Below are 20,918 nucleotides of genomic sequence, written 5' to 3' on the forward strand. Positions count from 1 at the left end.
GCATAAATGCATGTGTGCATTTTCACTTATACATTTAGGACCTGATGGTGGTTTTTTTTTTTAGTGAAATAATCACATCAAACAGCATTAAAGAATGCTTTATAGCAGTGGTCCCCAACCTCCTGGCCACGGACCGGTACTGGTCCGTGAATCGTTTGGTACCGGGCCGCGAGAGTTGAGACTCGGGTGTTAAATTTACAGTTTTCAGGGTTTTTATTTATTTATTTTTTTTATCATTAACTCAGTTTCCCTGGGGCTTTTCCCGTGTGCTGTGAATAAATTTTCTTGTTTTTTTGGTACCGGTACAGGATTTATCCGCGACGCCTTAAAGGCCGATTCGTGAAAATATTGTCGGACATAAACCGGTCCGTGGCGCAAAAAAGATTGGGGACCGCTGCTTTATAGTGTATAACAAGCATTAGTCCATTCATTTTAAACTCCAAAAACCTAAAAAGACAGTAAACGAATAAAACCACAGTGAAACAGTAATGTCATTTTAAAAATATCTGTGTGTTGGCTTATGTTTTCAGAAGTGATGATGTAGAGAAACAAGAGAAACAGTCAAAGAACGAGACGATGAAACCAAAAATGAGGAGGCATCACACCTCAAAGTCTGACGAACCTGATGTTCAGGAGTCAGCTTTCTTAAAGAAGATCATTGCCTACCAGAGGAAACTGCTGGTATGGACAGCTTATTCTTTTTCTTTGTCTTCTTCTTATCATTATTATTATTATTCTTATTATTATACAACATCTCAATCCATAGCTTTAAAAAACACTTTTTTTGCTCATCTTTTGGTTTCTCCTACAGAACTACTTCGCCAGAAACTTTTACAACATGAGGATGTTGGCTCTGTTTGTTGCCTTTGCAATAAACTTTATCCTTCTGTTCTATAAGGTAACAGTACCAAGGATGTTCTTGTGATTACATTCTGCACATCTTCTTCTACAGAGTGTGGTGCTGCATGCAATGGTTTCAAATTAAACAGTGCAATTATTGAAGGCACATGATACAAGGGATTTTACTGCTTATGGACACTTGAAAATTTTTTTTGTTTTATGGGCCTTTGCAGTGGAAAGTCTTACGCTTGCCTGAGTTAGAGTAGGAGTGAGTGCATGTTTTAAAGAGCACTAATACACTCATTGTACTTCTCATTAATGAGTGTTCTTCTATTTGCGCTGAGTAAAATGAGAAAGTTGTTTGTTGTTGTTTATCCTGCAGTCTCAGTAGGGAAAACAGTGGTTGGAAACCATAGGAAGAACAAAATCATTGTAACCATTTACAATGAACTTACCAATTTATTGCCTCTGCAGTGAATTCTTTAAAGAAGAGACCAGGTCTGCAACCAGTTTCACTCTTCAAAGTGACTTTGCTACATCGACATGGCGGATAAAAAGGCAGTGAGATGGAGTGTGCCAGCTAGCAGTTTGGGATTTAATGGTTCTTGTTATTGAGGTTAGGCTAACTGATGATTCTGAATTGCACACACATGTGAATGTGAGTGCGAATGGTTGTCGCTCTATATGTGGTAGCTCTGTGATAGACTGGTGAACTGTCCAAGGTGTACCCTGCCTCTTTCCCTATGAATTCAATTCAATTCAATTTTATTTATATAGCGCCAAATCACAACAAAAGTCGCCTCAAGGCGCTTCATAGGTACAGAGAAAAACCCAACAGTCATATGACCCCCTATGAGCAAGCACGTTGGCAACAGTGGGAAGGAAAAACTCCCTTTTAACAGGAAGAAACCTCCGGCAGAACCAGGCTCAGGGAGGGGCGGGGCCATCTGCTGTGATTGGTTGGGGTGAGAGAACGAAGACAGGATAAAGACATGCTGTGGAAGAGAGACAGAGGTTAATGACAGATATGATTCAATGCAGAGAGGTCTGTTAACACATAGTGAGTGAGAAAGGTGACTGGAAAGGAAAAACTCAATGCATCATGGGAATCCCCGGCAGCCTACGTCTATTGCAGCATAACTAAGGGAGGATTCAGGGTCACCTGGTCCAGCCCTAACTATATGCTTTAGCAAAAAGGAAAGTTTGAAGCCTAATCTTGAAAGTAGAGATAGTGTCTGTCTCCTGAATCCAAACTGGAAGCTGGTTCCACAGAAGAGGGGCCTGAAAACTGAAGGCTCTGCCTCCCATTCTACTTTTAAATACTCTAGGAACAACAAGTAGGCCTGCAGAGCGAGAGCGACGTGTAGGCTCCAGCCTTTTCAAGGGAAATCCAAGGGTTAGGAAAAAAAGTTTCATTGCTGTGCTAGATTACGAATAAGGACAAAACTGGTACAAACTTGTGCAAATGCAAATCACAAATCATTTAATATTCTGTTAATAATTAGTATGCCAGTACTACATTGTATGTTGCTTCAGAAGACTCAGACTCAGTCTTTGCTGTGTTTATAGCTTGGTTTAGAATCTTTAGTATAGAGCAGGGGTGGGCAACTCCAGGCCTCGAGGGCCGGTGTCCTGCAGGTTTTAGATGTCACGGTGGGTCAGCACACCTGAATCAAAGGATTAGTTCATTACCAGGCCTCTGGAGAGCTTCAAGACATGCTGAGGAGGTCATTTAGCCATTTAAATCAGCTGTAATGGATCCAAGGACACATCTAAAACCTGCAGGACACTGGCCCTCGAGGTCTGGAGTTGCCCACCCCTGCTATAGAGCCTGAAGTTGGGGTTCAGAACAAATCAGTCATAAAAATTAAAACTAAATTTTGGACTAATAGCTGATACTGATGTTATTTTACTTTGTTTTCTTATTGTTTTATTTGCTTACATAACTAGACTAAAATTTTCCCTTCCAGGTTTCTACATCCTCATCAGTGACTGAGGAGAGGGAAGTTGTGCACACCAGCCATTCAGAGAGCAGCATTCAGTGGGATCCACTAGGTGGGGCAACTGTGGATGCAAAGGAAGAGGTGATGGATCAGACCAGCATGCCCCAGAAGCCTGTCACCGTTCGTTTTGTCCTGGAAGAGAGCAGTGGCTACATGGAGCCCATGTTACGGATCCTTGCTGTCCTGCACACGGTCATCTCCTTCTTCTGCATCATTGGATACTACTGTCTTAAGGTAGGATATTCACTGTGACATACAACAGAAATGAGTGCAAAATGTTAGAATCCGCAATGTAGTATTTGCCATTAACAACCACAGAGTTTGTTATTAAATCTTACGCCAGTCGGTCAAATTTGTGCAATGCCACACAACAAAGCTTTGGAAAGGTCTACGGGTAATCTACATTAAATTTATGGACAAAGATGTAGTCTGGTCATTTCAATAAAGGTCAATCCATTCTACCAAGATCAATGCAAATTATTAAATCACAAATGAGCAGACCTCTTGAGCAAGTTAACATAGTAGTAGTAACATACTTACTAAACTAATAGAGCAAGTACTCAGGCTTTACACCTGTGCATCTTTTTGGAAACAAAATGGCATGAGGCAGCTTTAGATGAATCGGTATGTTTGAAATAAAGGAATCCTGTGTGCCATCAGAGATTTATTCAGAAGGACTGCTTCATTACAATCAAGTCTGTCCTGTAAATCTGCAATACAGTAGGTAAAACAGTCAACCTGTAGGAGAACAGGACACATTATTTACCATCAGTTCACTTTAAATCTGTCTGAAGTTTTAATTATGGTCAAATCTCTGTGTAGAAATGTGAAACTGGACAAACTGACATGTATTTCAATATAAGGACAGTTACTAAGAGTTAAGAGTTTCAATCATTTACAGTTAGTCTTAAGTCTAGAACCCATTGACATCTGCATTTCTCCACTTTTTGTGTGCATTATATAGGTGCCACTGGTGATCTTTAAACGTGAAAAGGAGGTCGCTAGGAAGCTGGAATTTGATGGCCTTTATATAACAGAGCAGCCATCAGAAGATGACATCAAAGGACAGTGGGACAGACTGGTAATCAACACACAGTAAGTAGACCTCTGTCCCTACACGAGAGTGTGCATGTGTATATCAAATTGTTGTTTGTTATACAGACTATTTTCATTCACGAAAACAAGTGACTGCTGCATCTATAAAGAAATAGAAGATATAATTTGTAGACAGCCTATTAACCCTCAACCTTCTGCCATTTTTAACATACATCCAGTGGTGATTGGGGTCAGTGGGCACCCTGAGAATAATTTACTGCAAGAAATAAATATAATAGCATAATAATAATATTAATAATAATATTAGCAACCCATATTTATAGTCAATGAATTAATAGTCATTATTTAATCTCATCTAAAAAGAAGACTTTTATTATGTTTGCAAAGTTGCAATTAAATTGCATATTTTGGAAACAAAAATCAATACTTTTCTTTAATGCAACTTGCAGCTTTTATCCCAAATATACTCCATGTTATTCACAGCTTGTTTACCATAATTTGATTCTGATATCACCTAGTTTTCATTAAATTTAATCAAACGTTATTTGTGTTGTATTTATATATGAACCCAATTAGAGTAATTTTACCCCAGTATAAAATATTGGAAGTAAGCACAAAACCAATGAGGCCAAAGATCTAATCCTGCCAGTGTTTCCTGCATCAATCAGAATCAGTTACAACCCTTGCAGAGACCAACAATGCAATGTGAATCAACTCTCACCATGATTGTGCTGGAAATGACCAAAAACAATTACAGTTAAAAACACACTGTAAGCAGTTATAGCATGCAGTTTTCCTCATGCTTTGCTCAGGGAATGCTGGCATGTAATAGGAAGAGCAAACAGTTGCTACCTTCCTGTCTGTGTTTTCGTACTAAACTAAATCCCTTTTCAAGTAGATTTTCCAGTCAAACATTTGAGAGTCACATTAGTAAGTTTTCCTCAGTGACTGGACTAGGGCTTGGAAGGTTGCAACATCAGCTCTCCTTTTCATGTGTAACATGACCAGAGCTTCAGTCAGTCTCAGGTAGATTTGGCGACATCTGCAATGTTCTGATAACTTCCAGTCTTTAAAGTTTCTCATCCAGATCATGAATGCCATGATGGCCTCTGAGTTGTTATTCTTTAAAATGACGTAGTACAGTATACCTCTCTTTATACCGTGTGATACGTAGTATTCATGGCAGACAGTAACTGAATAAATTATTACGTTTATTACACCTGCATAGTTTGGGTGCTTTTGACTGAGGTCATTTCTATTTTTTTTAAAAAGCACCTTTCAAAGTGGAAACAATGATGTGGCATAATTAAGAACAAATTGATTGATAAAGTCATAGAAAATGAAATGCTTAAAAAAACAAACAAGAAATCACTTGTAAGTTATGACAGAAAATTATACCTCTGAGGGCTGCGTCCTACCCAGTTGGTAGGATGGGGGTTAAGCACAGGTGCAGGCTGATTCTGTTAGAGGTTCAACCGATTTTCAACTGAATTATAGTTTTGAATTATCTTTCTTGTTGATCAGTTAGCATATAATTTTTGTTGGGGGAATAACCTGCACCCAACCTGGGTAAGGGACCAGACAAAGAGTGATTCAAAAACCCATGTGCAAACCACAGTTTGTCTATAACAAACACCATGTTCAAACACAAGTGTGTCCATATGTGCACGTGGCACCAGGATTCCTAGAACACAGGTTGATGATTGATTATGTAATCGTATCATCGGATCTGTGGACTCATGTTCTGGATACTCAGGTGAAGAGAGGTGTTGAGCTGTCAACTGATCATCACTTGGTAGTAAGTTCGATCAGGTGTCAGGCGAAGATGCTGAACATATCTGGGGCGCTTAAATGTAAAGTGAGGCTGCACTGGGGACACCTAGTCTGCAAGTACTTCAACTGCCACTTCCAGCAGACCTTTTACAGCATTTTGGGGGAGACTGGGGACATGGAGTCCGAATGGACCATGTTCAGGACCTCAATTGCTGAAGTCGCTCCACTAAACTGCAGCGGCAAGGGTGTTAGTGCCTGTGGTTGGTGCAATGTCATGGTGTTAACCCCTGAACCAGATAGTGGACACCGGAGGTGAAAGAAAGCATCAGGCTGAAGAAGAAGTCCCCTCGGGTTTGGTTAGCCTGTGGGACTTCTGAGGCAGCCAATAGGTACCAACAGCGAATGCGGCTCAGGCATTTGCAGAAGCAAAAACTTGGCGTGGGAGGAGTTCGGAGAGGCCATGCCGCAAATGACTTTCAGACTGCCTCGAAGAGATCCAGGCAAACCATCAGGCGACTCAGGAGGGGAAAGCGGTGCTCTACCTGCACTGTAGTGGGATTAAGGAGGTCCTGGAAGTATTCCTTCCACCGCCCAACAATATCCTCAGTCGAAGTCAGCAGCGCTGCACCTAATAGTGCAGGTGCAGCGCTGCTGACTTCCAAAGAAGCAGAGTCTGGGGACAAAGGGGACGACTCGTCCATCACCGGGGGTGAGGTCACAGAGGAAGTCAAGTGTTAAGTGTGCTCCAACTATAGGGGGATCACACTCCTCAGCCTCCCTGGTAAAGTCTATGCCGGGGTGAGGATAGAAGAGTCCATCCATTAGTCGATCCTTGGATACAGGAGGAACAATGTGATTTTCATCCTGGTGGCAGAATACTGGAAAAGCTCTTAACCTCTAAAGGATACTTGAGGGTGGATGGGAGTTTGCCTAACCAGTCTACATGTTTTTTGTGGACTTGGAGAAGGCCTTCAACCATCACCATCAGACTCATTCCCAGTGAGTGTTGGACTCCACCAGGGCTGCCCTTTGTCACTGATTCTATCCATAATTTTTATGGACAGAACTTCTAGGCATACCCAAGTGGTGGAAGGGTTCCACTTCCTCAGAATATTGTCTCTGCTTTTTGCAGATGATGTGGTTCAGTTGGCTACATCAGGTGGTGGCTAGCAGCTCACAATGGAGCAGTTCACAACCAAATATGACGCGTCAGGAATTAGAATCAGCACCTCCAAGTCTGAGGCCATGGTGCTCAGCCGGAAAAGGCAGGAGTGCCCACTCTGGTTCTGGGACGAGTTTCTGCCCCATGTTAAGGAGTAACTCGGTGTCTTGTTCACGAGTGAGGGGAGAGGGGAGCAGGAGATCGACAGACTGCGGCTCCAGTGATGCGGATGCTGTACCGGTCTGTTGTGGTGAAGAAAGAACTGAGCGTAAATGCGAAAGAGAGAGTAACTGTTAGGTTTATATTGTGGATTGTCATTTATGCTTAGAAATATATAACAATATATTCTTAGAAGTATAAAATTGTTTGTAGATTGATAGAGGTTTGATCCTTAGTAGTCTGTAACGACTCTGTGTGCCTTTCAGAGTGTTCTGGCATACACACACATCTTAAGGTCATGAGAGAGGTCACACCTTCTCTTAGTGATTTATGGTATAGGAGGACACCTACTCTGTGTCTGGTTAAGTATAAGAGCCCTTTGTTTAGGTGGACCGCAGCGCTCCTAGCACCAGCTTGGGGAGTCTTCACAGGAACACACACACACACACACACACACACACACACACACACACACACACACACACACACACACACACACACACTATGCACAGACTGGTACTCTTTGTTCACATGTATGCCTATGTAAGATGTCATATGTTAATGAACCTATGCATATTGATGTAACCACAATAAAAGGAGCGCTACAGGGAACCTGGCTGAGAGGCCGACGGAGGTCAAGTGGGCAGAACAACACTCGACTTCAGTCGGGCCTCCCTCGTGCACGAGTAACACAAAGAACTTTGGTGACTTGCGTCTTGATTTTGCTGTTGTAGTAGAATTGTCTCGTTCCAGCAGTGGGTCTGTGCCAGACAGACCCATCAGTAACTTTGTCCTTTGACTTTCAGATCTTTCCCCAATAACTACTGGGATAAATTTGTGAAGAGAAAGGTAAGTTTTGTTTTGTTTTGTTTTACTGGATAAAAATATTTTAAAAATGTTTTCCTAAATTCCAAATTGAACTTGTACAACTGGCAAGTCTTTGAGGACACTGGTTGTACTGGGTAGCTCATTCTCTTAAACTACAGTCCTGCCACATTGGTGTGATCTTTCCCTGTGTAGTTTAAGGTTTTCTAGATAGAATACTGTTTTGGGAAATGAAAACGTGGAAAGCATCTGTTTAAGAAGTCCTGCTCTTTCTCAGGTGATGGATAAATATGGGGAGTTTTATGGCCATGACCGAATCAGTGAGCTGCTGGGACTGGACAAAGCTGCTCTGGACTTCAGTGATGCTCACAAAAAGAGAAAACCCAGGAAAGACAGTTCGCTTGCTGCAGTGTGAGTAGTCTGTGTGTAGTGTGCAAGTAATAGAGTTTATGTGTGAGAGAGAGAGATGTTATGGGGAAGAAAAGTCTGACTACAGGAACAATGTCAGTGTGGGGGCACTGCCGTCTTATTAGGATAGTTCCAATCTGATGACAGGATAGCTCAGCGGATTTGTCCCTGAAACTGCAGAAGAGGCACAAGCTCATTTGTTTTAAATTTTTTTTACACATCATGACAATGTTAAATAGTTCATTTAAACTGTTTATAGCACTGTGATGATTGTGATCTGTCTACTTAATGTCAGTTCTTTTACTAGCCGAATGAGCAAAATTGAATTTTGCATACCTTCAGGGTTAGTTGTTGATAAGAGATGCTAATGCGATCACCGCTAGCTTATTAAGCTTAATAGTAGGTGCGGCTAATGTTTATAATAATATCTTTCTATGTAACGAGTAGTGACATTATTACTTGGCTACCCAAATAATGAAATTATTTGTTCATGAGTGTGTTGTTGGAGACATGTTGTTCGCAAACGAGACTCCTGCTTAGCCCTGCTGAGAATCCATGCAGGCAGGGGCGGGACATTGTTTTGATGGGCACACCATGCGGCCAATCACATAGAAAGGCTAGGATCATGCATTTATGTGAAAGAAAGGTGGGGGCAGACATTCTGATGACAGGAAGTTGGAAAAAAGTGAAGACAAAAATAACAAAAAAGGAATAGCGTTTGCCGGCATTTCGATTATATTATGTTTTTTGACAACACTGAATAAAAAAATGACTTCCTAACACACCATTCATAATTGCTAAATGTCGTAAGAGCCAGTTCGTCAAAGGGAGTGAAACAAAAGCTGAATAAAATTTACACAGCTCAGCAGATAACTTTGTCTTCGCCCTGCAAAATGACTGGAGAATATCCAGCCATGAGTTTGTTCCCCGAAGCTTAAGCGCACTCAAGTTATCCTTTAGGTCAGTAAGCCAAAACACACCAGCTCAACATTTTCACCTCCAAATGTCTTTGGAGCTTACTAAAAATCTTCACTTAAAACCCAATTTGTTTCAAGAAGGAACACTTCCTGGATTCAACCCACTTCTATTTGCAAGGTATATGTACAGGGTTAAATATCAAAACAATCCAAGGCACTCCCTTTTCAAGGTTCAAGGTTCAAGGTTCAAGGTTCTTTATTTGTCACATGCATAGTTATACAAGTATAACACACAGTGAAATGTAGCCTGACACGGTCCTCGACATGTGCAAAAATTGGGGGGGGGGGTAGAGGAAGAACATTATATATATATATATATATATATATATATATATATATATATATATATATATATATATACATACAGTATATACACTGGGTGAATGTGCAGTAGTAGCAGCAAGCAGGTGAATTCTGTACATTAATATGAATAGACATCTGACATCTGAAAGTAAAATTAAACTACCATCATTTTCACTGTAAGATCCAGGCATAAATCCCATTAAGATCCTTTGGGATGACTGTAGGTATCTTGTTCACTCTCCAAAACCCTCAAATATGGCTGAATTAAAACAACTGTGCAAAGAAAAGGGAGCAAAAATTCCTCCACGGCGATATGAAAGACACAATAAGCAATAAGCAAATGCCTGGTTGCAATTTTTGCTGCTGGTTGAACAACTAATAAAAGTTTAGGGGCAGTTACTTTTTCACACAGGATTTGGGCAGATTTTTTTCTCTTAATAAATGAGATCATCATTTAAAAACTGCATTTTGTTTTTGCTCAGGTTGTCTTTGTCTAATGTTAAACTTTGTTTGATGACCTAAAACATGCAAAGGTGACAAATATGGAAAAAAAAAGCATCAGGAAGTGAGCAAATTTCAAAAGTACTGTACAAAAAATTAAAACATGTAATATGGCTGAAAGCAACACAGCAGTATGAGTATGTGTGAAAGGAGACACTGCAGAGTAATATAGTATTAGAAGTGTGTAAGCACTTTGGTCAGTAAGATTGGAAGATAGCTACTAAATTAAAAGTCTAGCTCATTTGAAGCCTGGAAAAATGCCAATTGTCAGATCATCAATATTGCAACTCTATCATTAAGACAGGGATTATGATGGATTTTATTCAAGTATTTGATTAAATTAATTATTACGAGTTTTCCTTTCCACTGCAGCTTTGGTGTTTAATAATTCATGAGCAAGCAAAAACAAATGTAAACAAAATGTAAAACATAGGCTTAGACTACGTGCATATTTGATATAAGGTCAAAAAGTACAAATAGGTGTCCATTTAAGGATCATATGTTAATGTGAGGGGCGATTGTGGCTCAAGAGTTGGGAGTTCGGAAGGTTGCCGGTTCGAGCCCTGGCTCCGACAGTCTCGGTCGTTGTGTCCTTGGGCAAGACGTTTCACCCGTTGCCTACTGGTGTTGGCCAGAGGGGCCGGTGGCGCCAGTAAATGGTAAATGGCCTGCATTTGTATAGCGCTTTTCTAGTCCATAGGACCCCAAAGCGCTTTACACTACACTCAGTCATCCACCCATTCACACACACATTCACACACTGGCGATAGCAAGCTACATTGTAGCCACAGCTGCCCTGGGGCGCACTGACAGAGGCGAGGCTGCCGGACACAGGCGCCACCGGGCCCTCTGACCACCACCAGTACCGCCAGTGTCCGGCAGCCTCGCCTCTGTCAGTGCGCCCCAGGGTGGCTGTGGCTACAATGTAGCTGCCATCACCAGTGTGTGAATGTGTGTATGACTGGATGCGTAAAGCGCTTTGGGGTCCTTAGGGACTAGTAAAGCACTATACAAATACAGGCCACTTACCATTTACCAATGTTTAAATAACTTAATAAATTAATTCAATTCAATTTTATTTATATAGCGCCAAATCACAACAAAAGTCGCCTCAAGGCGCTTCATAGGTACAGAGAAAAACCAACAATCATATGACCCCCTATGAGCAAGCACTTTGGCGACAGTGGGAAGGAAAAACTCCCTTTTAACAGGAAGAAACCTCCAGCAGAACCAGGCTCAGGGAGGGGCGGGGCCATCTGCTGTGATTGGTTGGGGTGAGAGAACGAAGACAGGATAAAGACATGCTGTGGAAGAGAGACAGAGGTTAATAACAGATATGATTCAATGCAGAGAGGTCTGTTAACACATAGTGAGTGAGAAAGGTGACTGGAAAGGAAAAACTCAATGCATCATGGGAATCCCCCGGCAGCCTACGTCTATTGCAGCATAACTAAGGGAGGTGGGGCCAGGTTTCACAATGAACACACCCGAAACTCTGGCTGATTGGGACCCACGCCCAGTTTCACACCTTGGCTCAGGCGATTAGAGGATCATCAGGGGGTCCTTTTGTCCCTCTGTGGGGGGATACTCCCACTAGGTTTATATCTGGGACTCTCCACCATTTGACCTTAGAACTGAAGAAGCTTCTCGGATGAGAGGTGAAACGTCTTCAAGCAACTTAAAGAAGTCCAGACGCTTTTCTTTGCAAGCTCCTTTGACTACGATGACCTGGATGACTGAGAACCTTCACAGACATAACTAAGGGAGGATTCAGGGTCACCTGGTCCAGCCCTAACTATATGCTTTAGCAAAAAGGAAAGTTTGAAGCCTAATCTTGAAAGTAGAGATAGTGTCTGTCTCCTGAATCCAAACTGGAAGCTGGTTCCACAGAAGAGGGGCCTGAAAACTGAAGGCTCTGCCTCCCATTCTACTTTTAAATACTCTAGGAACAACAAGTAGGCCTGCAGAGCGAGAGCGAAGTGCTCTAATAGGGTGATATGGTACTACAAGGTCATTAAGATAAGATGGGGCCTGATTATTTAAGACCTTGTATGTGAGGAGCAGGATTTTGAATTCAATTCTGGATTTAACAGGAAGCCAATGAAGGGAAGCCAAAACAGGAGAAATATGCTCTCTCTTTCTAGTCCCTGTCAGGACTCTTGCTGCAGCATTTTTGATTAGCTGAAGGCTTTTCAGTGAGTTTTTAGGACCTGATAATAATGAATTACAGTCGTCCAGCCTGGAAGTAATAAATGCATGAACTAGTTTTTCAGCGTCACTCTGAGACAGGATATTTCTAATACAGCCAACAGGGGGAAAAAATGATCAAAAATGGGTTTGTTTTAGAATCTTTGTTTCTTTTTTTGATGCTCATCAGGGAAAGACAAAAGATCCCTCAGAGAGATGTTCCACAAATGGCGGCGCTATTTTCTGGATAACTGATTAGTTAGTACATAGTGATTTTATAACTGCTGGTCTCTAATCTGGAGCACAACCTGCTCCAGAACAGGTTAGATTCATAGCATAAGTCACCATTGCAAGTTGCATTATGTTGGATATTATGAACTTTCTTTGCTCACGTAAATATTAGGGGTGCGACGATACACAAAATTCACGGTTCGGTTCGATACTTTGGTGTCACGGTTCGATATTTGTTCGATACAAAAAAAATGTTCATGCCTTTTTAATTTGTCATTTATTAAAATTATAAATATATATTTTAACTCAAAAGTACAGTTTTTAAATTTAACCCTAACCCTTGTGCGTGTTTTTCATTTTGACAGAGAACGCGCACCTGCGGACCACTTATGTGCAGCCCTGGTTATTTAGCTCGTCATATTGCAGCCACAGAAATTCTTTTGTCCATGAAACCATAAAGCTGCACTTTCTTTTTGCCTTATAGTCTGATTTGTCATAACTTCTCCGTTTTGTGGTAAGCTTTTCTTTGGCTGTCACTTCTTCACCCTGACCTGTCTTATTTGACTCAGCAGAACTGAAATATAAATCCTGCTGCTTTTACACACGCACTCATATAAGCTCAGCGATTCTCTGCGCGATCAACCTGTTTAAGCTGCGGGAGATTTCACTTGTCATGTTTGCATAGTAAGCTAACGATTGATAAGACGATGTCAGAGGAATTGGTGCGCAAATTATCATCACTCACCAATCATGTGCTAACGGCTGTCTAAATGACTTGGGTAAAGTTTGTAGCATGCTTGTTGTTTTTGTCTGCTTCCACTTGTCTTTGCACTAGGATGATGTCGGCGTAAATGTGCAGTCATATTCGTTGTGTTCCCACTAGTGCTGTCAGCGTTAATCTCGTTGAAATGACCTTAACGCCACAACACGGCAAATCTCCGTTAACGAGCTACCCCTGATCGCCCTGTGCGTGGGGCTAGACGGCCAACACGTTAACGATCTAACTGCGCTAACACACTAGCTCCCACCCATGTAATTGAGCATTGCGTGGCACATCCAACATACTGTTTTACTTTAGTCCATGACGCGCTTACCTTCAGGGTCATACGTCACTTGAAAACCAAAATAATTCCAAACGCCAGATCTGAATGAGGGTGGGGGAGGTTCAATTTGCCATGTTGCAAGGAGAGCTTAACTTCTGTCTCGCTAGCTTGCCCTGCGCTCTTCCTTCTGACGATGCTGTCTGTGTTGAGCGCTCAGTGGATCTGCGTTCGACAGTGCAGGCTGCACTGTCGAACGGCCACCGTACTGGACGGTTTGCCACTTCATTTTACCCGTTAAAGTATGCTTGTAGGTAACAGTCACAAAGGTAGCATGGTTTGGCACTTCATTTTATCTGTCAGACCATGTTTCTAGCTCTTATTAACAGAGGTAGGATGATTTGCCACTTAATTGTAGCCTTTAAAGTATGCTTCTAGCTAATATTCATAAAGGTAGGATGGTTCGCCACTTAATTTCGTGTTTTCCCACAGTGTTAAGCAGGCCGACAGCGAATGCTTGGAACACTGAAGCCATATCCCTTCTGTGTTTACATACATCGCAGCCGAGCTGCACAGTGCCCAGGCGACAGCGTATGCTTGAACGCTGAGGCCGTGTTCCCTGCTGTGTTTGCTCACCGTAGCCGAGCTACTCGCTAGCCGGCAGCCGCACAGCGTGGTCCGACTGGCACATAAGACTATTTTTCAAGGCGATAAGCCAGGGAGGGGAGACCAACCAAGGGGAAAGATAAGGGCAAGCTAAGGGATAACAGGGCATACCAAGGAAATACCAGGGAATATCAGGGGAATACCGGGGAATACCCGGGGAATACCAGAGGAGAGGCAGCGCCCACGGAGGCTGCCAAAACAGGTTCCTGATGGATGCACATACATACAGCACTCTCAAGGCACTCACAAACACACAACACAAGTGGAGATCAAATGATCACCGGTGTCACGTCTGCACAGCTGTTTTATACGTGAGCTGTGGGGTATGGCCGGGCGAACCAGAGTGTCTTAAAGAAGTATCCACACGGTGGGGGGTGTCCATTTTGTAAAACCTCAGATTCAATTGTAGAATTGAAAGTAATTTTCTTGGTGTCATTCAAACATCTTGAGCACCTCCAAGTCTAAGGCCATGGTTCTCTGCCAAAAAAGGACCCTTTGGGTTGGGGGATAGTTGCCTTCCCAAGCGAGTGATTTGAAGTATCTTATGGTTTTGCTCATAAAAGAAGAGGAGGAGCAGGATTGGCAGACTGGTAATTTAATATTTGAGTATAAAACCCCACCCACAAAAAAAAGTATATTGCTGACCACGAAACACCTTCAGAACCATTCAATTTTAGTTTCAGAATATATTTTAAAAGCCATGTACCTTTGCTTTCTGAACGAAGACCACCAACTTTCAATCCGTTGATTTGTAGTTGAGGTACCATACTGTCGAACGCAGATTCACTGAGCGCTCAACACAGACAGCATCGTCAGAAGGAAAGTTGATAAAATAAATTACAAATTTTGTATTGTTCGATACATATGCGTACCGAACCGAAAGCACTGTATCGAACGGTTCAATATCGATGCGAATATCGATATTAGTAACTCTTATTTGGCACATAATGATCCCTATGAGTGTCACCTACTTCAAAAGGGTAGTTACACTCATCCCCCCTCCCTTTTCAAACACCTTCGATGCCTGTCTGACATGTCTTCCCAATGTGATGTTTGTGTAAAGTTTGGTCAGAGGGTTCCTTTGTAAGTGCGCATGTGACATTAGCGTACTGCCTGCTGTAACCTATAATTTCCTTTAGGATCAATAAAGTATTTCTGATTCTTATTCTGATTAGAGGATGGTGATAAATTGGTGATTCAAATCTATAAAGAACATAAAAATATAACAGTAAAATGCAACATTTTTACAAACCAGGAGATTAATGCTGCAGAAAATGGTTAATACTTAGCACACCAAGTGTTAAAATAAACATTTAATTTAAAGTTAATTATTTTTTGGTCAAACTTTTAGGTCAAATTACCTTAACTCCCGAACCACTGGCACAATTGAAAAATTCAAATGGTTTCTGAAAGCATCAACTCTTTTTCAGTAAGGCTCAGGCCCAGGCAGGCGCCACATCCAAATTTTGGCAAATAACAAAGAAAACAAAAGAGCAAAAAGCAAAAACAAAACTATAAAAACATGGCTGTGTGTGTGTCTTCTGTAGGGCTCCATCACACTCACTAACTCTCTCTTCTCTCAACCAACCTCCAACCGTCTTTTTGGGGTTGCTGCAACACTGTGCCAGGGATTACTGTAATGACCCTAAAATCCCTGACAAGCACAGAGTCACTGTTTTCAGGAACCATTGAAAGTCTTTCATTTGAAATGGTTCAGGACTTATGGGAGTTACAGATGTTGAAAATGTTGCAAAACACCTGTCTGAGGCTAGTGACAGGTTAGGCTGATTATTTCATTGTGAAGGGCACTGTTGGCACTGCTGTTTATTTCAAATCAAATCAAATCACTTTTATTGTCACATCACATGTGCAGGTACATTGGTACAGCACATGTGAGTGAAATTCTTGTGTGCGAGCTTCACAAGCAACAGAGTTGTGCAAAATACAATAATGTAAACAAGCAAAATACAAGAATGGCTACATCTGAAACTAATAAATATATGTACAATATATAATAGTGTATGCATTTCTGGATGTGTATACTAAATATTTTTCTACGTGTGTGTGTGTGTGTGTGTGTGTGTACACAGATTTTACAAATTAAATAGAGTAAACAATGAATAGAATATATAAAATAAATAAAATAAAATATACAGAGTTGAGACATGTGCAAAACAGTGGCATTACTGTACAGTATGGAGTGCATAATGTTAAAGTTCCAGTAGTGAAGCTGAGGTGTCTATGAAGTGTTCAGCAGTCTGATGGCCTGATGGAAGAAGCTGTCTCTCAGTCTGCTGGTACGGGACCGGATGCTGCAGAACCTCCTTCCTGATGGAAGCAGTCTGAACAGTTTATGGCTGGGGTGACTGGAGTCCTTGATGATCCTCCCCGCTTTCCTCAGGCACCGCTTCCTGTAGATGTCTTGGAGGGAGGGAAGCTCACCTCCAATTATCTGTTCAGAGCACCGCACTACTCTCTGGAGAGCTTTGCAGTTGTAGGCGGTGCTGTTGCCATACCAGGTGGTGATTCATCCAGTGAGGATGCTCTCAATGGCACAGTGATAGAAGGTCCTGAGGATGCGGGGGCTCATGCCGAATCTTTTCAGTCTCCTGAGAAAGAAGAGGCGCTGCTGCGCCTTCTTCACTGTTTTGTTTGTGTGTACTGACCACGTAAGATCCTCAGCCAGATGTATTCCAAGGAACCGGAAGCTGCTCACTCTCTCCACAGCAGCGCCGCTGATGGTGATGGGGGTGTGTACTTCTCTGCACCTCCGGAAGTCCACTATCAACTCCTTTGTCTTTGCGACGTTGAGGGTGAGATGGTTGTCTTGACACCAGTGGGTCAGGGCGCTGACCTCCTCCCTTTAAGCTGTCTCATCACTGTTGGTGATAAGACCCACCACTGTAGTGTTGTCCGCAAACTTCACAACTTCACATTTCTAAGGCACAGTAGCATATTAGAGCTCTGAAATTTTAAATAGATCTAATTAAACATTTAAGTCTACTGTCCCACAACATAATAAGATGTGAAAATCAATTTAGTCTGTCAGCAGATCAAAGTAAAATTATTTTCATTGACTTTCCGTGCCAGTTACACACTCCCCTTCTTATCCCAAATAAGCACACCCTCCAAGCAGCAACTATCACACACATACCAGTCATAGAAAAAAAGTGTGTTTCAGTGTTAAATTTTGTGCAATTTGCCGTAAATTGTCTACCACAAACCTTAGTAGAGTTTAAGTTTTGGTAGAAGAGTCAAGCTGTGCTCATTAGTCTAGCATAGAAAATTTTTAAATTTCTTTTTAATTATTAGATCAGATTATTTTATTTCTATTTTTTGTAACTCCATTTAAAAATGCAGTTTGCCAGTTAGGTAATCAAATAATGATCAGTTACAGCTGACTTACAGGCCAGTCACCTGTCAGTCAAAGTGGCCATGCCCTTACCTTCCATCACTGTCCAAATGACCCACCATACAGTTGTTATGAAGTTTAAAACTGTACTGTACAGGGCAGGTTCTAGGTGTGCATTTTAATGGTATTTAGAGGAGGATTTTAAATTGTAAACTGTTGGTTACATAGCCCTTTTCTACTCTACTTCAGCATTTAAAGCTCACGTAGAGCTCAAACTTCAGAGAAGAACACAAAGGAGATTTCCTGCATCTGTCAGTCTGGCTGACAGTGACTTTAATAAAGTCATGGTTCCATGGGGTCATCCTCTATGGGGGATTTGGATTAATAAGAAATTTTCTGCAACAAAGAATAGCAGGTACAATCATGTAAACAGAACTGCAGTATTGTTTATCTGAACACTGAACAAGACATGATCCTGTCACATTTACATAAGTTTTCAAAGTGGTTATACCAGGTAAAGGCGCTAAGATATCTTCAGTTCTCATAACAGAGAGCCCCTTTCATTTAAACCATTTCTGTTCACGTTTTCATCAAAACATGAAACATGTAAAAAGACTTTGTTTCTTCTCACTGTGTTCACAGGTTGAACTCTGTTGATGTCAAGTACCAGATCTGGAAGCTGGGGGTTGTGTTCACAGACAATGTAAGCAATCAGAATCACTCAGGACAGCGATGTGTGGCTCCATCATGTGGATTCCCTGCAGAAGTTCTTAACTCTTTTGTCTTTTTTGTTTATATCAGAGTAATTTCACAGGGACATTTTTAGTTTACCTCAACTTTTTTTCTAGTTCCTGTTTAAAATGTTTTAAAGTTGCTTATGGCATTTAACATCAATAGCAGTAACGGCATCATATGACCTGTTGTATCGGCCCATAACATTATAAGATAAAATTCTGGTTATTGTGTCTGGCAATTATGTCATATAAAAATATTGGGATAAATATGAAGCATTTGGCTCATCGTTTATAAAGCAGTGCTCCTACATTAATACATATTAGTATCTAATAAATTGATTTTTTAATTCAGGGAGTTACTAGTTTCATAGTTTGTCATTTTGTTTGACCTCATCAAAAGTGAGTCAAATGTATGCCTTACTGAAAAACCAGTAGTGTTTTCTTCACAGACATGTCTTGAAGTGACTTCCATGGTGCAGATATTATACTGTACTGGGTAGCACTTTATAATAATGTCACACTATTAAGCCTTACTGAGGTAATAGTAAGGTATTAGCAAGTCATATCATTACTTCTTCTTACTATGCCATTTCTAAATATAAATGTAATGGGGTGGCTGTAGCTCAGGAGGTAAAGCAGGTCATCTACTGACTATCCCCGGCTCCCTCAGTCTGCAAGCCAAATATCCTTGGGCAAGATACTAAACTCCAAATTGCTCTCCAATGCATCTATCGGAGTATGAATGTGTGAGTGTTAGATAGGAAGCACTTAAAAGTGTAGAAAAAGGTGCTTGTGTGGGTATGAATGGGTGAAAGTGGCATGTTGTATGAAGTGCTTTGAGCGCTCCAGGACAGTAGAACACCGCTACATAAGAATCAGTCCATTTACCATGACAGATGGTAAACATCTGCACACTGGCAGGGGCCCTGGTTGAGATTCATCTTTAGTTCCTGAAGGCTTTGGAAGACTGCCATGGCTGTCACATCTCTGCAGAATATCTAGGCTTAGCCAGAGGGTGGAGGGTCTCCACTTTGGTGGCCTCAGGATTTAATCTTTTGTGGTGCTTTTTCCGGATGATGTGGTTCGTTGTGGTGTTGGTGTCATCAGGTGGTGACCTCGAGTTTGCACTGCAATAGTTTGCTACAGAGTGTGAAGCAAACCAAATCTGAGATCATGGATCTCAGCTGGAAAAGGTGGAGTGCCTACTCCACCTAAAGGACAGGTTACTGTCCCAAGTGGAGGAGTATTTCGGGGTCTCGTTCAGGAGTGGAACACAAGATGGACGGACGAATTGGGGCAGCATCCACAGTGATGTGGATAGTGTACCAATCTGTTGTGGTGAAACTGTCACTTCATTGGTCATTCTATGTTCCTACCATCACTTATCGTTACGAGTTCTAGGTAGTAACATAAAGAGTGAGGTTGCTAATATAAGTGGCAGAAATTAGTTTCCTAATTAGTTTCCTCTTTCTGAAGAGCGAGTGGGCTCTCACTTAGAGAGAGAGTGAGGTCATCCGAGAGGGACTCGGATTAGAGCTGCCGCTCCTCCACATTGAAGGTGTATAAATGTAAATGTAGCTGCTAACTGAGCAATGATCATGATGTGTCATCCACATCTGTGTCAAGAGTCATTAATCTATTGTCTGGTAATTATCATTTGAAATGTTTTATGATGCTTTTATTTGATTTATTAGCTACACAATCAGCAGCCTGGATGTTACCTAATATTGTAAACCAGCGGCTCATTTACACTCATTGACTGAATTTCCATCTTCCGTCCTTGTAGTCCTTCCTGTATCTGGCCTGGTATATGACCATGTCCATTCTGGGTCACTATAACAACTTCTTCTTTGCTGCCCATCTACTGGACATTGCCATGGGTTTTAAGACACTGCGTACCATTCTCTCCTCAGTCACACACAATGGCAAACAGGTGAGAACACTATATGAATATTATAAAATTAAACATTTGTCAATATTGAGTGAAGCTTGTGATATTTGCCCTTGTTTGCATCACAGCAGTCTTTTCTTGCCCCTTCTCCAGCTAGTGCTAACTGTTGGCCTATTAGCAGTGGTGGTGTACCTCTACACAGTAGTGGCCTTCAACTTTTTCAGGAAGTTCTACAACAAGAGTGAAGATGGAGAACTGCCAGATATGAAGTGTGATGACATGCTGACAGTGAGTATGACATGTATTAGACTGTAGTGAACCGGAATAATAGTGCTGGGCAGATGATCAAAACGACAGATAATTTGCATCACAGCATGTGTTAAGAATCAGTCAGTTTCACAAAACAAGTTATCTAAAATGAAAGAACAGGGCTATAGAGTCGGCCTTAAAATGGAAACATTACATATATAAATACTAACTTACACCATGGAGCCCTGCTCTCAGAATTGGTCCTAGATTTAACACTGTCTGTGAAACTGGATTTAATAAAAAATGTTTAAATTGAAAGGTTTTAGAACATGTTTAGCACCATCCTGTGCCTGTTCAGAGCAGGATGTCATTAGGTTGGATGCACTTACATTAGTTTATGCTAATTTCCTAGTTTATAACTAGTGACAGAACAGTTAATTTGCTGGAAAACAAGGTGACTAAAACTAAAAGTCAGTTTGAGGGGGTCCTGTTTGTATGGGCCCTTCAGTTTGATGAGCCAGAATATAAAGAAACTCAAAAAGAGATGAGAAACAAAGTAAC

At 41.4% G+C, this 20,918-nt stretch overlaps 1 protein-coding gene across 1 annotated transcript in view; it reads left to right on the forward strand.

Annotated features, from left to right (window-relative positions):
• ryr2a (ryanodine receptor 2a (cardiac)) overlaps positions 1-20,918 on the forward strand; it is a 282,131-nt gene that overhangs the window by 250,113 nt on the left and 11,100 nt on the right. The window contains exons 102-110 of the mRNA XM_085361763.1: positions 531-681; positions 812-898; positions 2,811-3,077; positions 3,808-3,938; positions 7,800-7,842; positions 8,096-8,229; positions 18,126-18,186; positions 20,004-20,150; positions 20,262-20,396. Coding sequence (XP_085217889.1) covers positions 531-681; positions 812-898; positions 2,811-3,077; positions 3,808-3,938; positions 7,800-7,842; positions 8,096-8,229; positions 18,126-18,186; positions 20,004-20,150; positions 20,262-20,396 — 1,156 coding nt within the window. The remainder of the gene's footprint in view (positions 1-530; positions 682-811; positions 899-2,810; positions 3,078-3,807; positions 3,939-7,799; positions 7,843-8,095; positions 8,230-18,125; positions 18,187-20,003; positions 20,151-20,261; positions 20,397-20,918) is intronic.

Source organism: Diplotaxodon limnothrissa, linkage group LG8, assembly GCF_057381915.1.
Source record: "Diplotaxodon limnothrissa isolate DT_005_m linkage group LG8, D_limnothrissa_male_GT1.1, whole genome shotgun sequence".
Lineage (NCBI taxonomy): Eukaryota > Metazoa > Chordata > Actinopteri > Cichliformes > Cichlidae > Diplotaxodon > Diplotaxodon limnothrissa.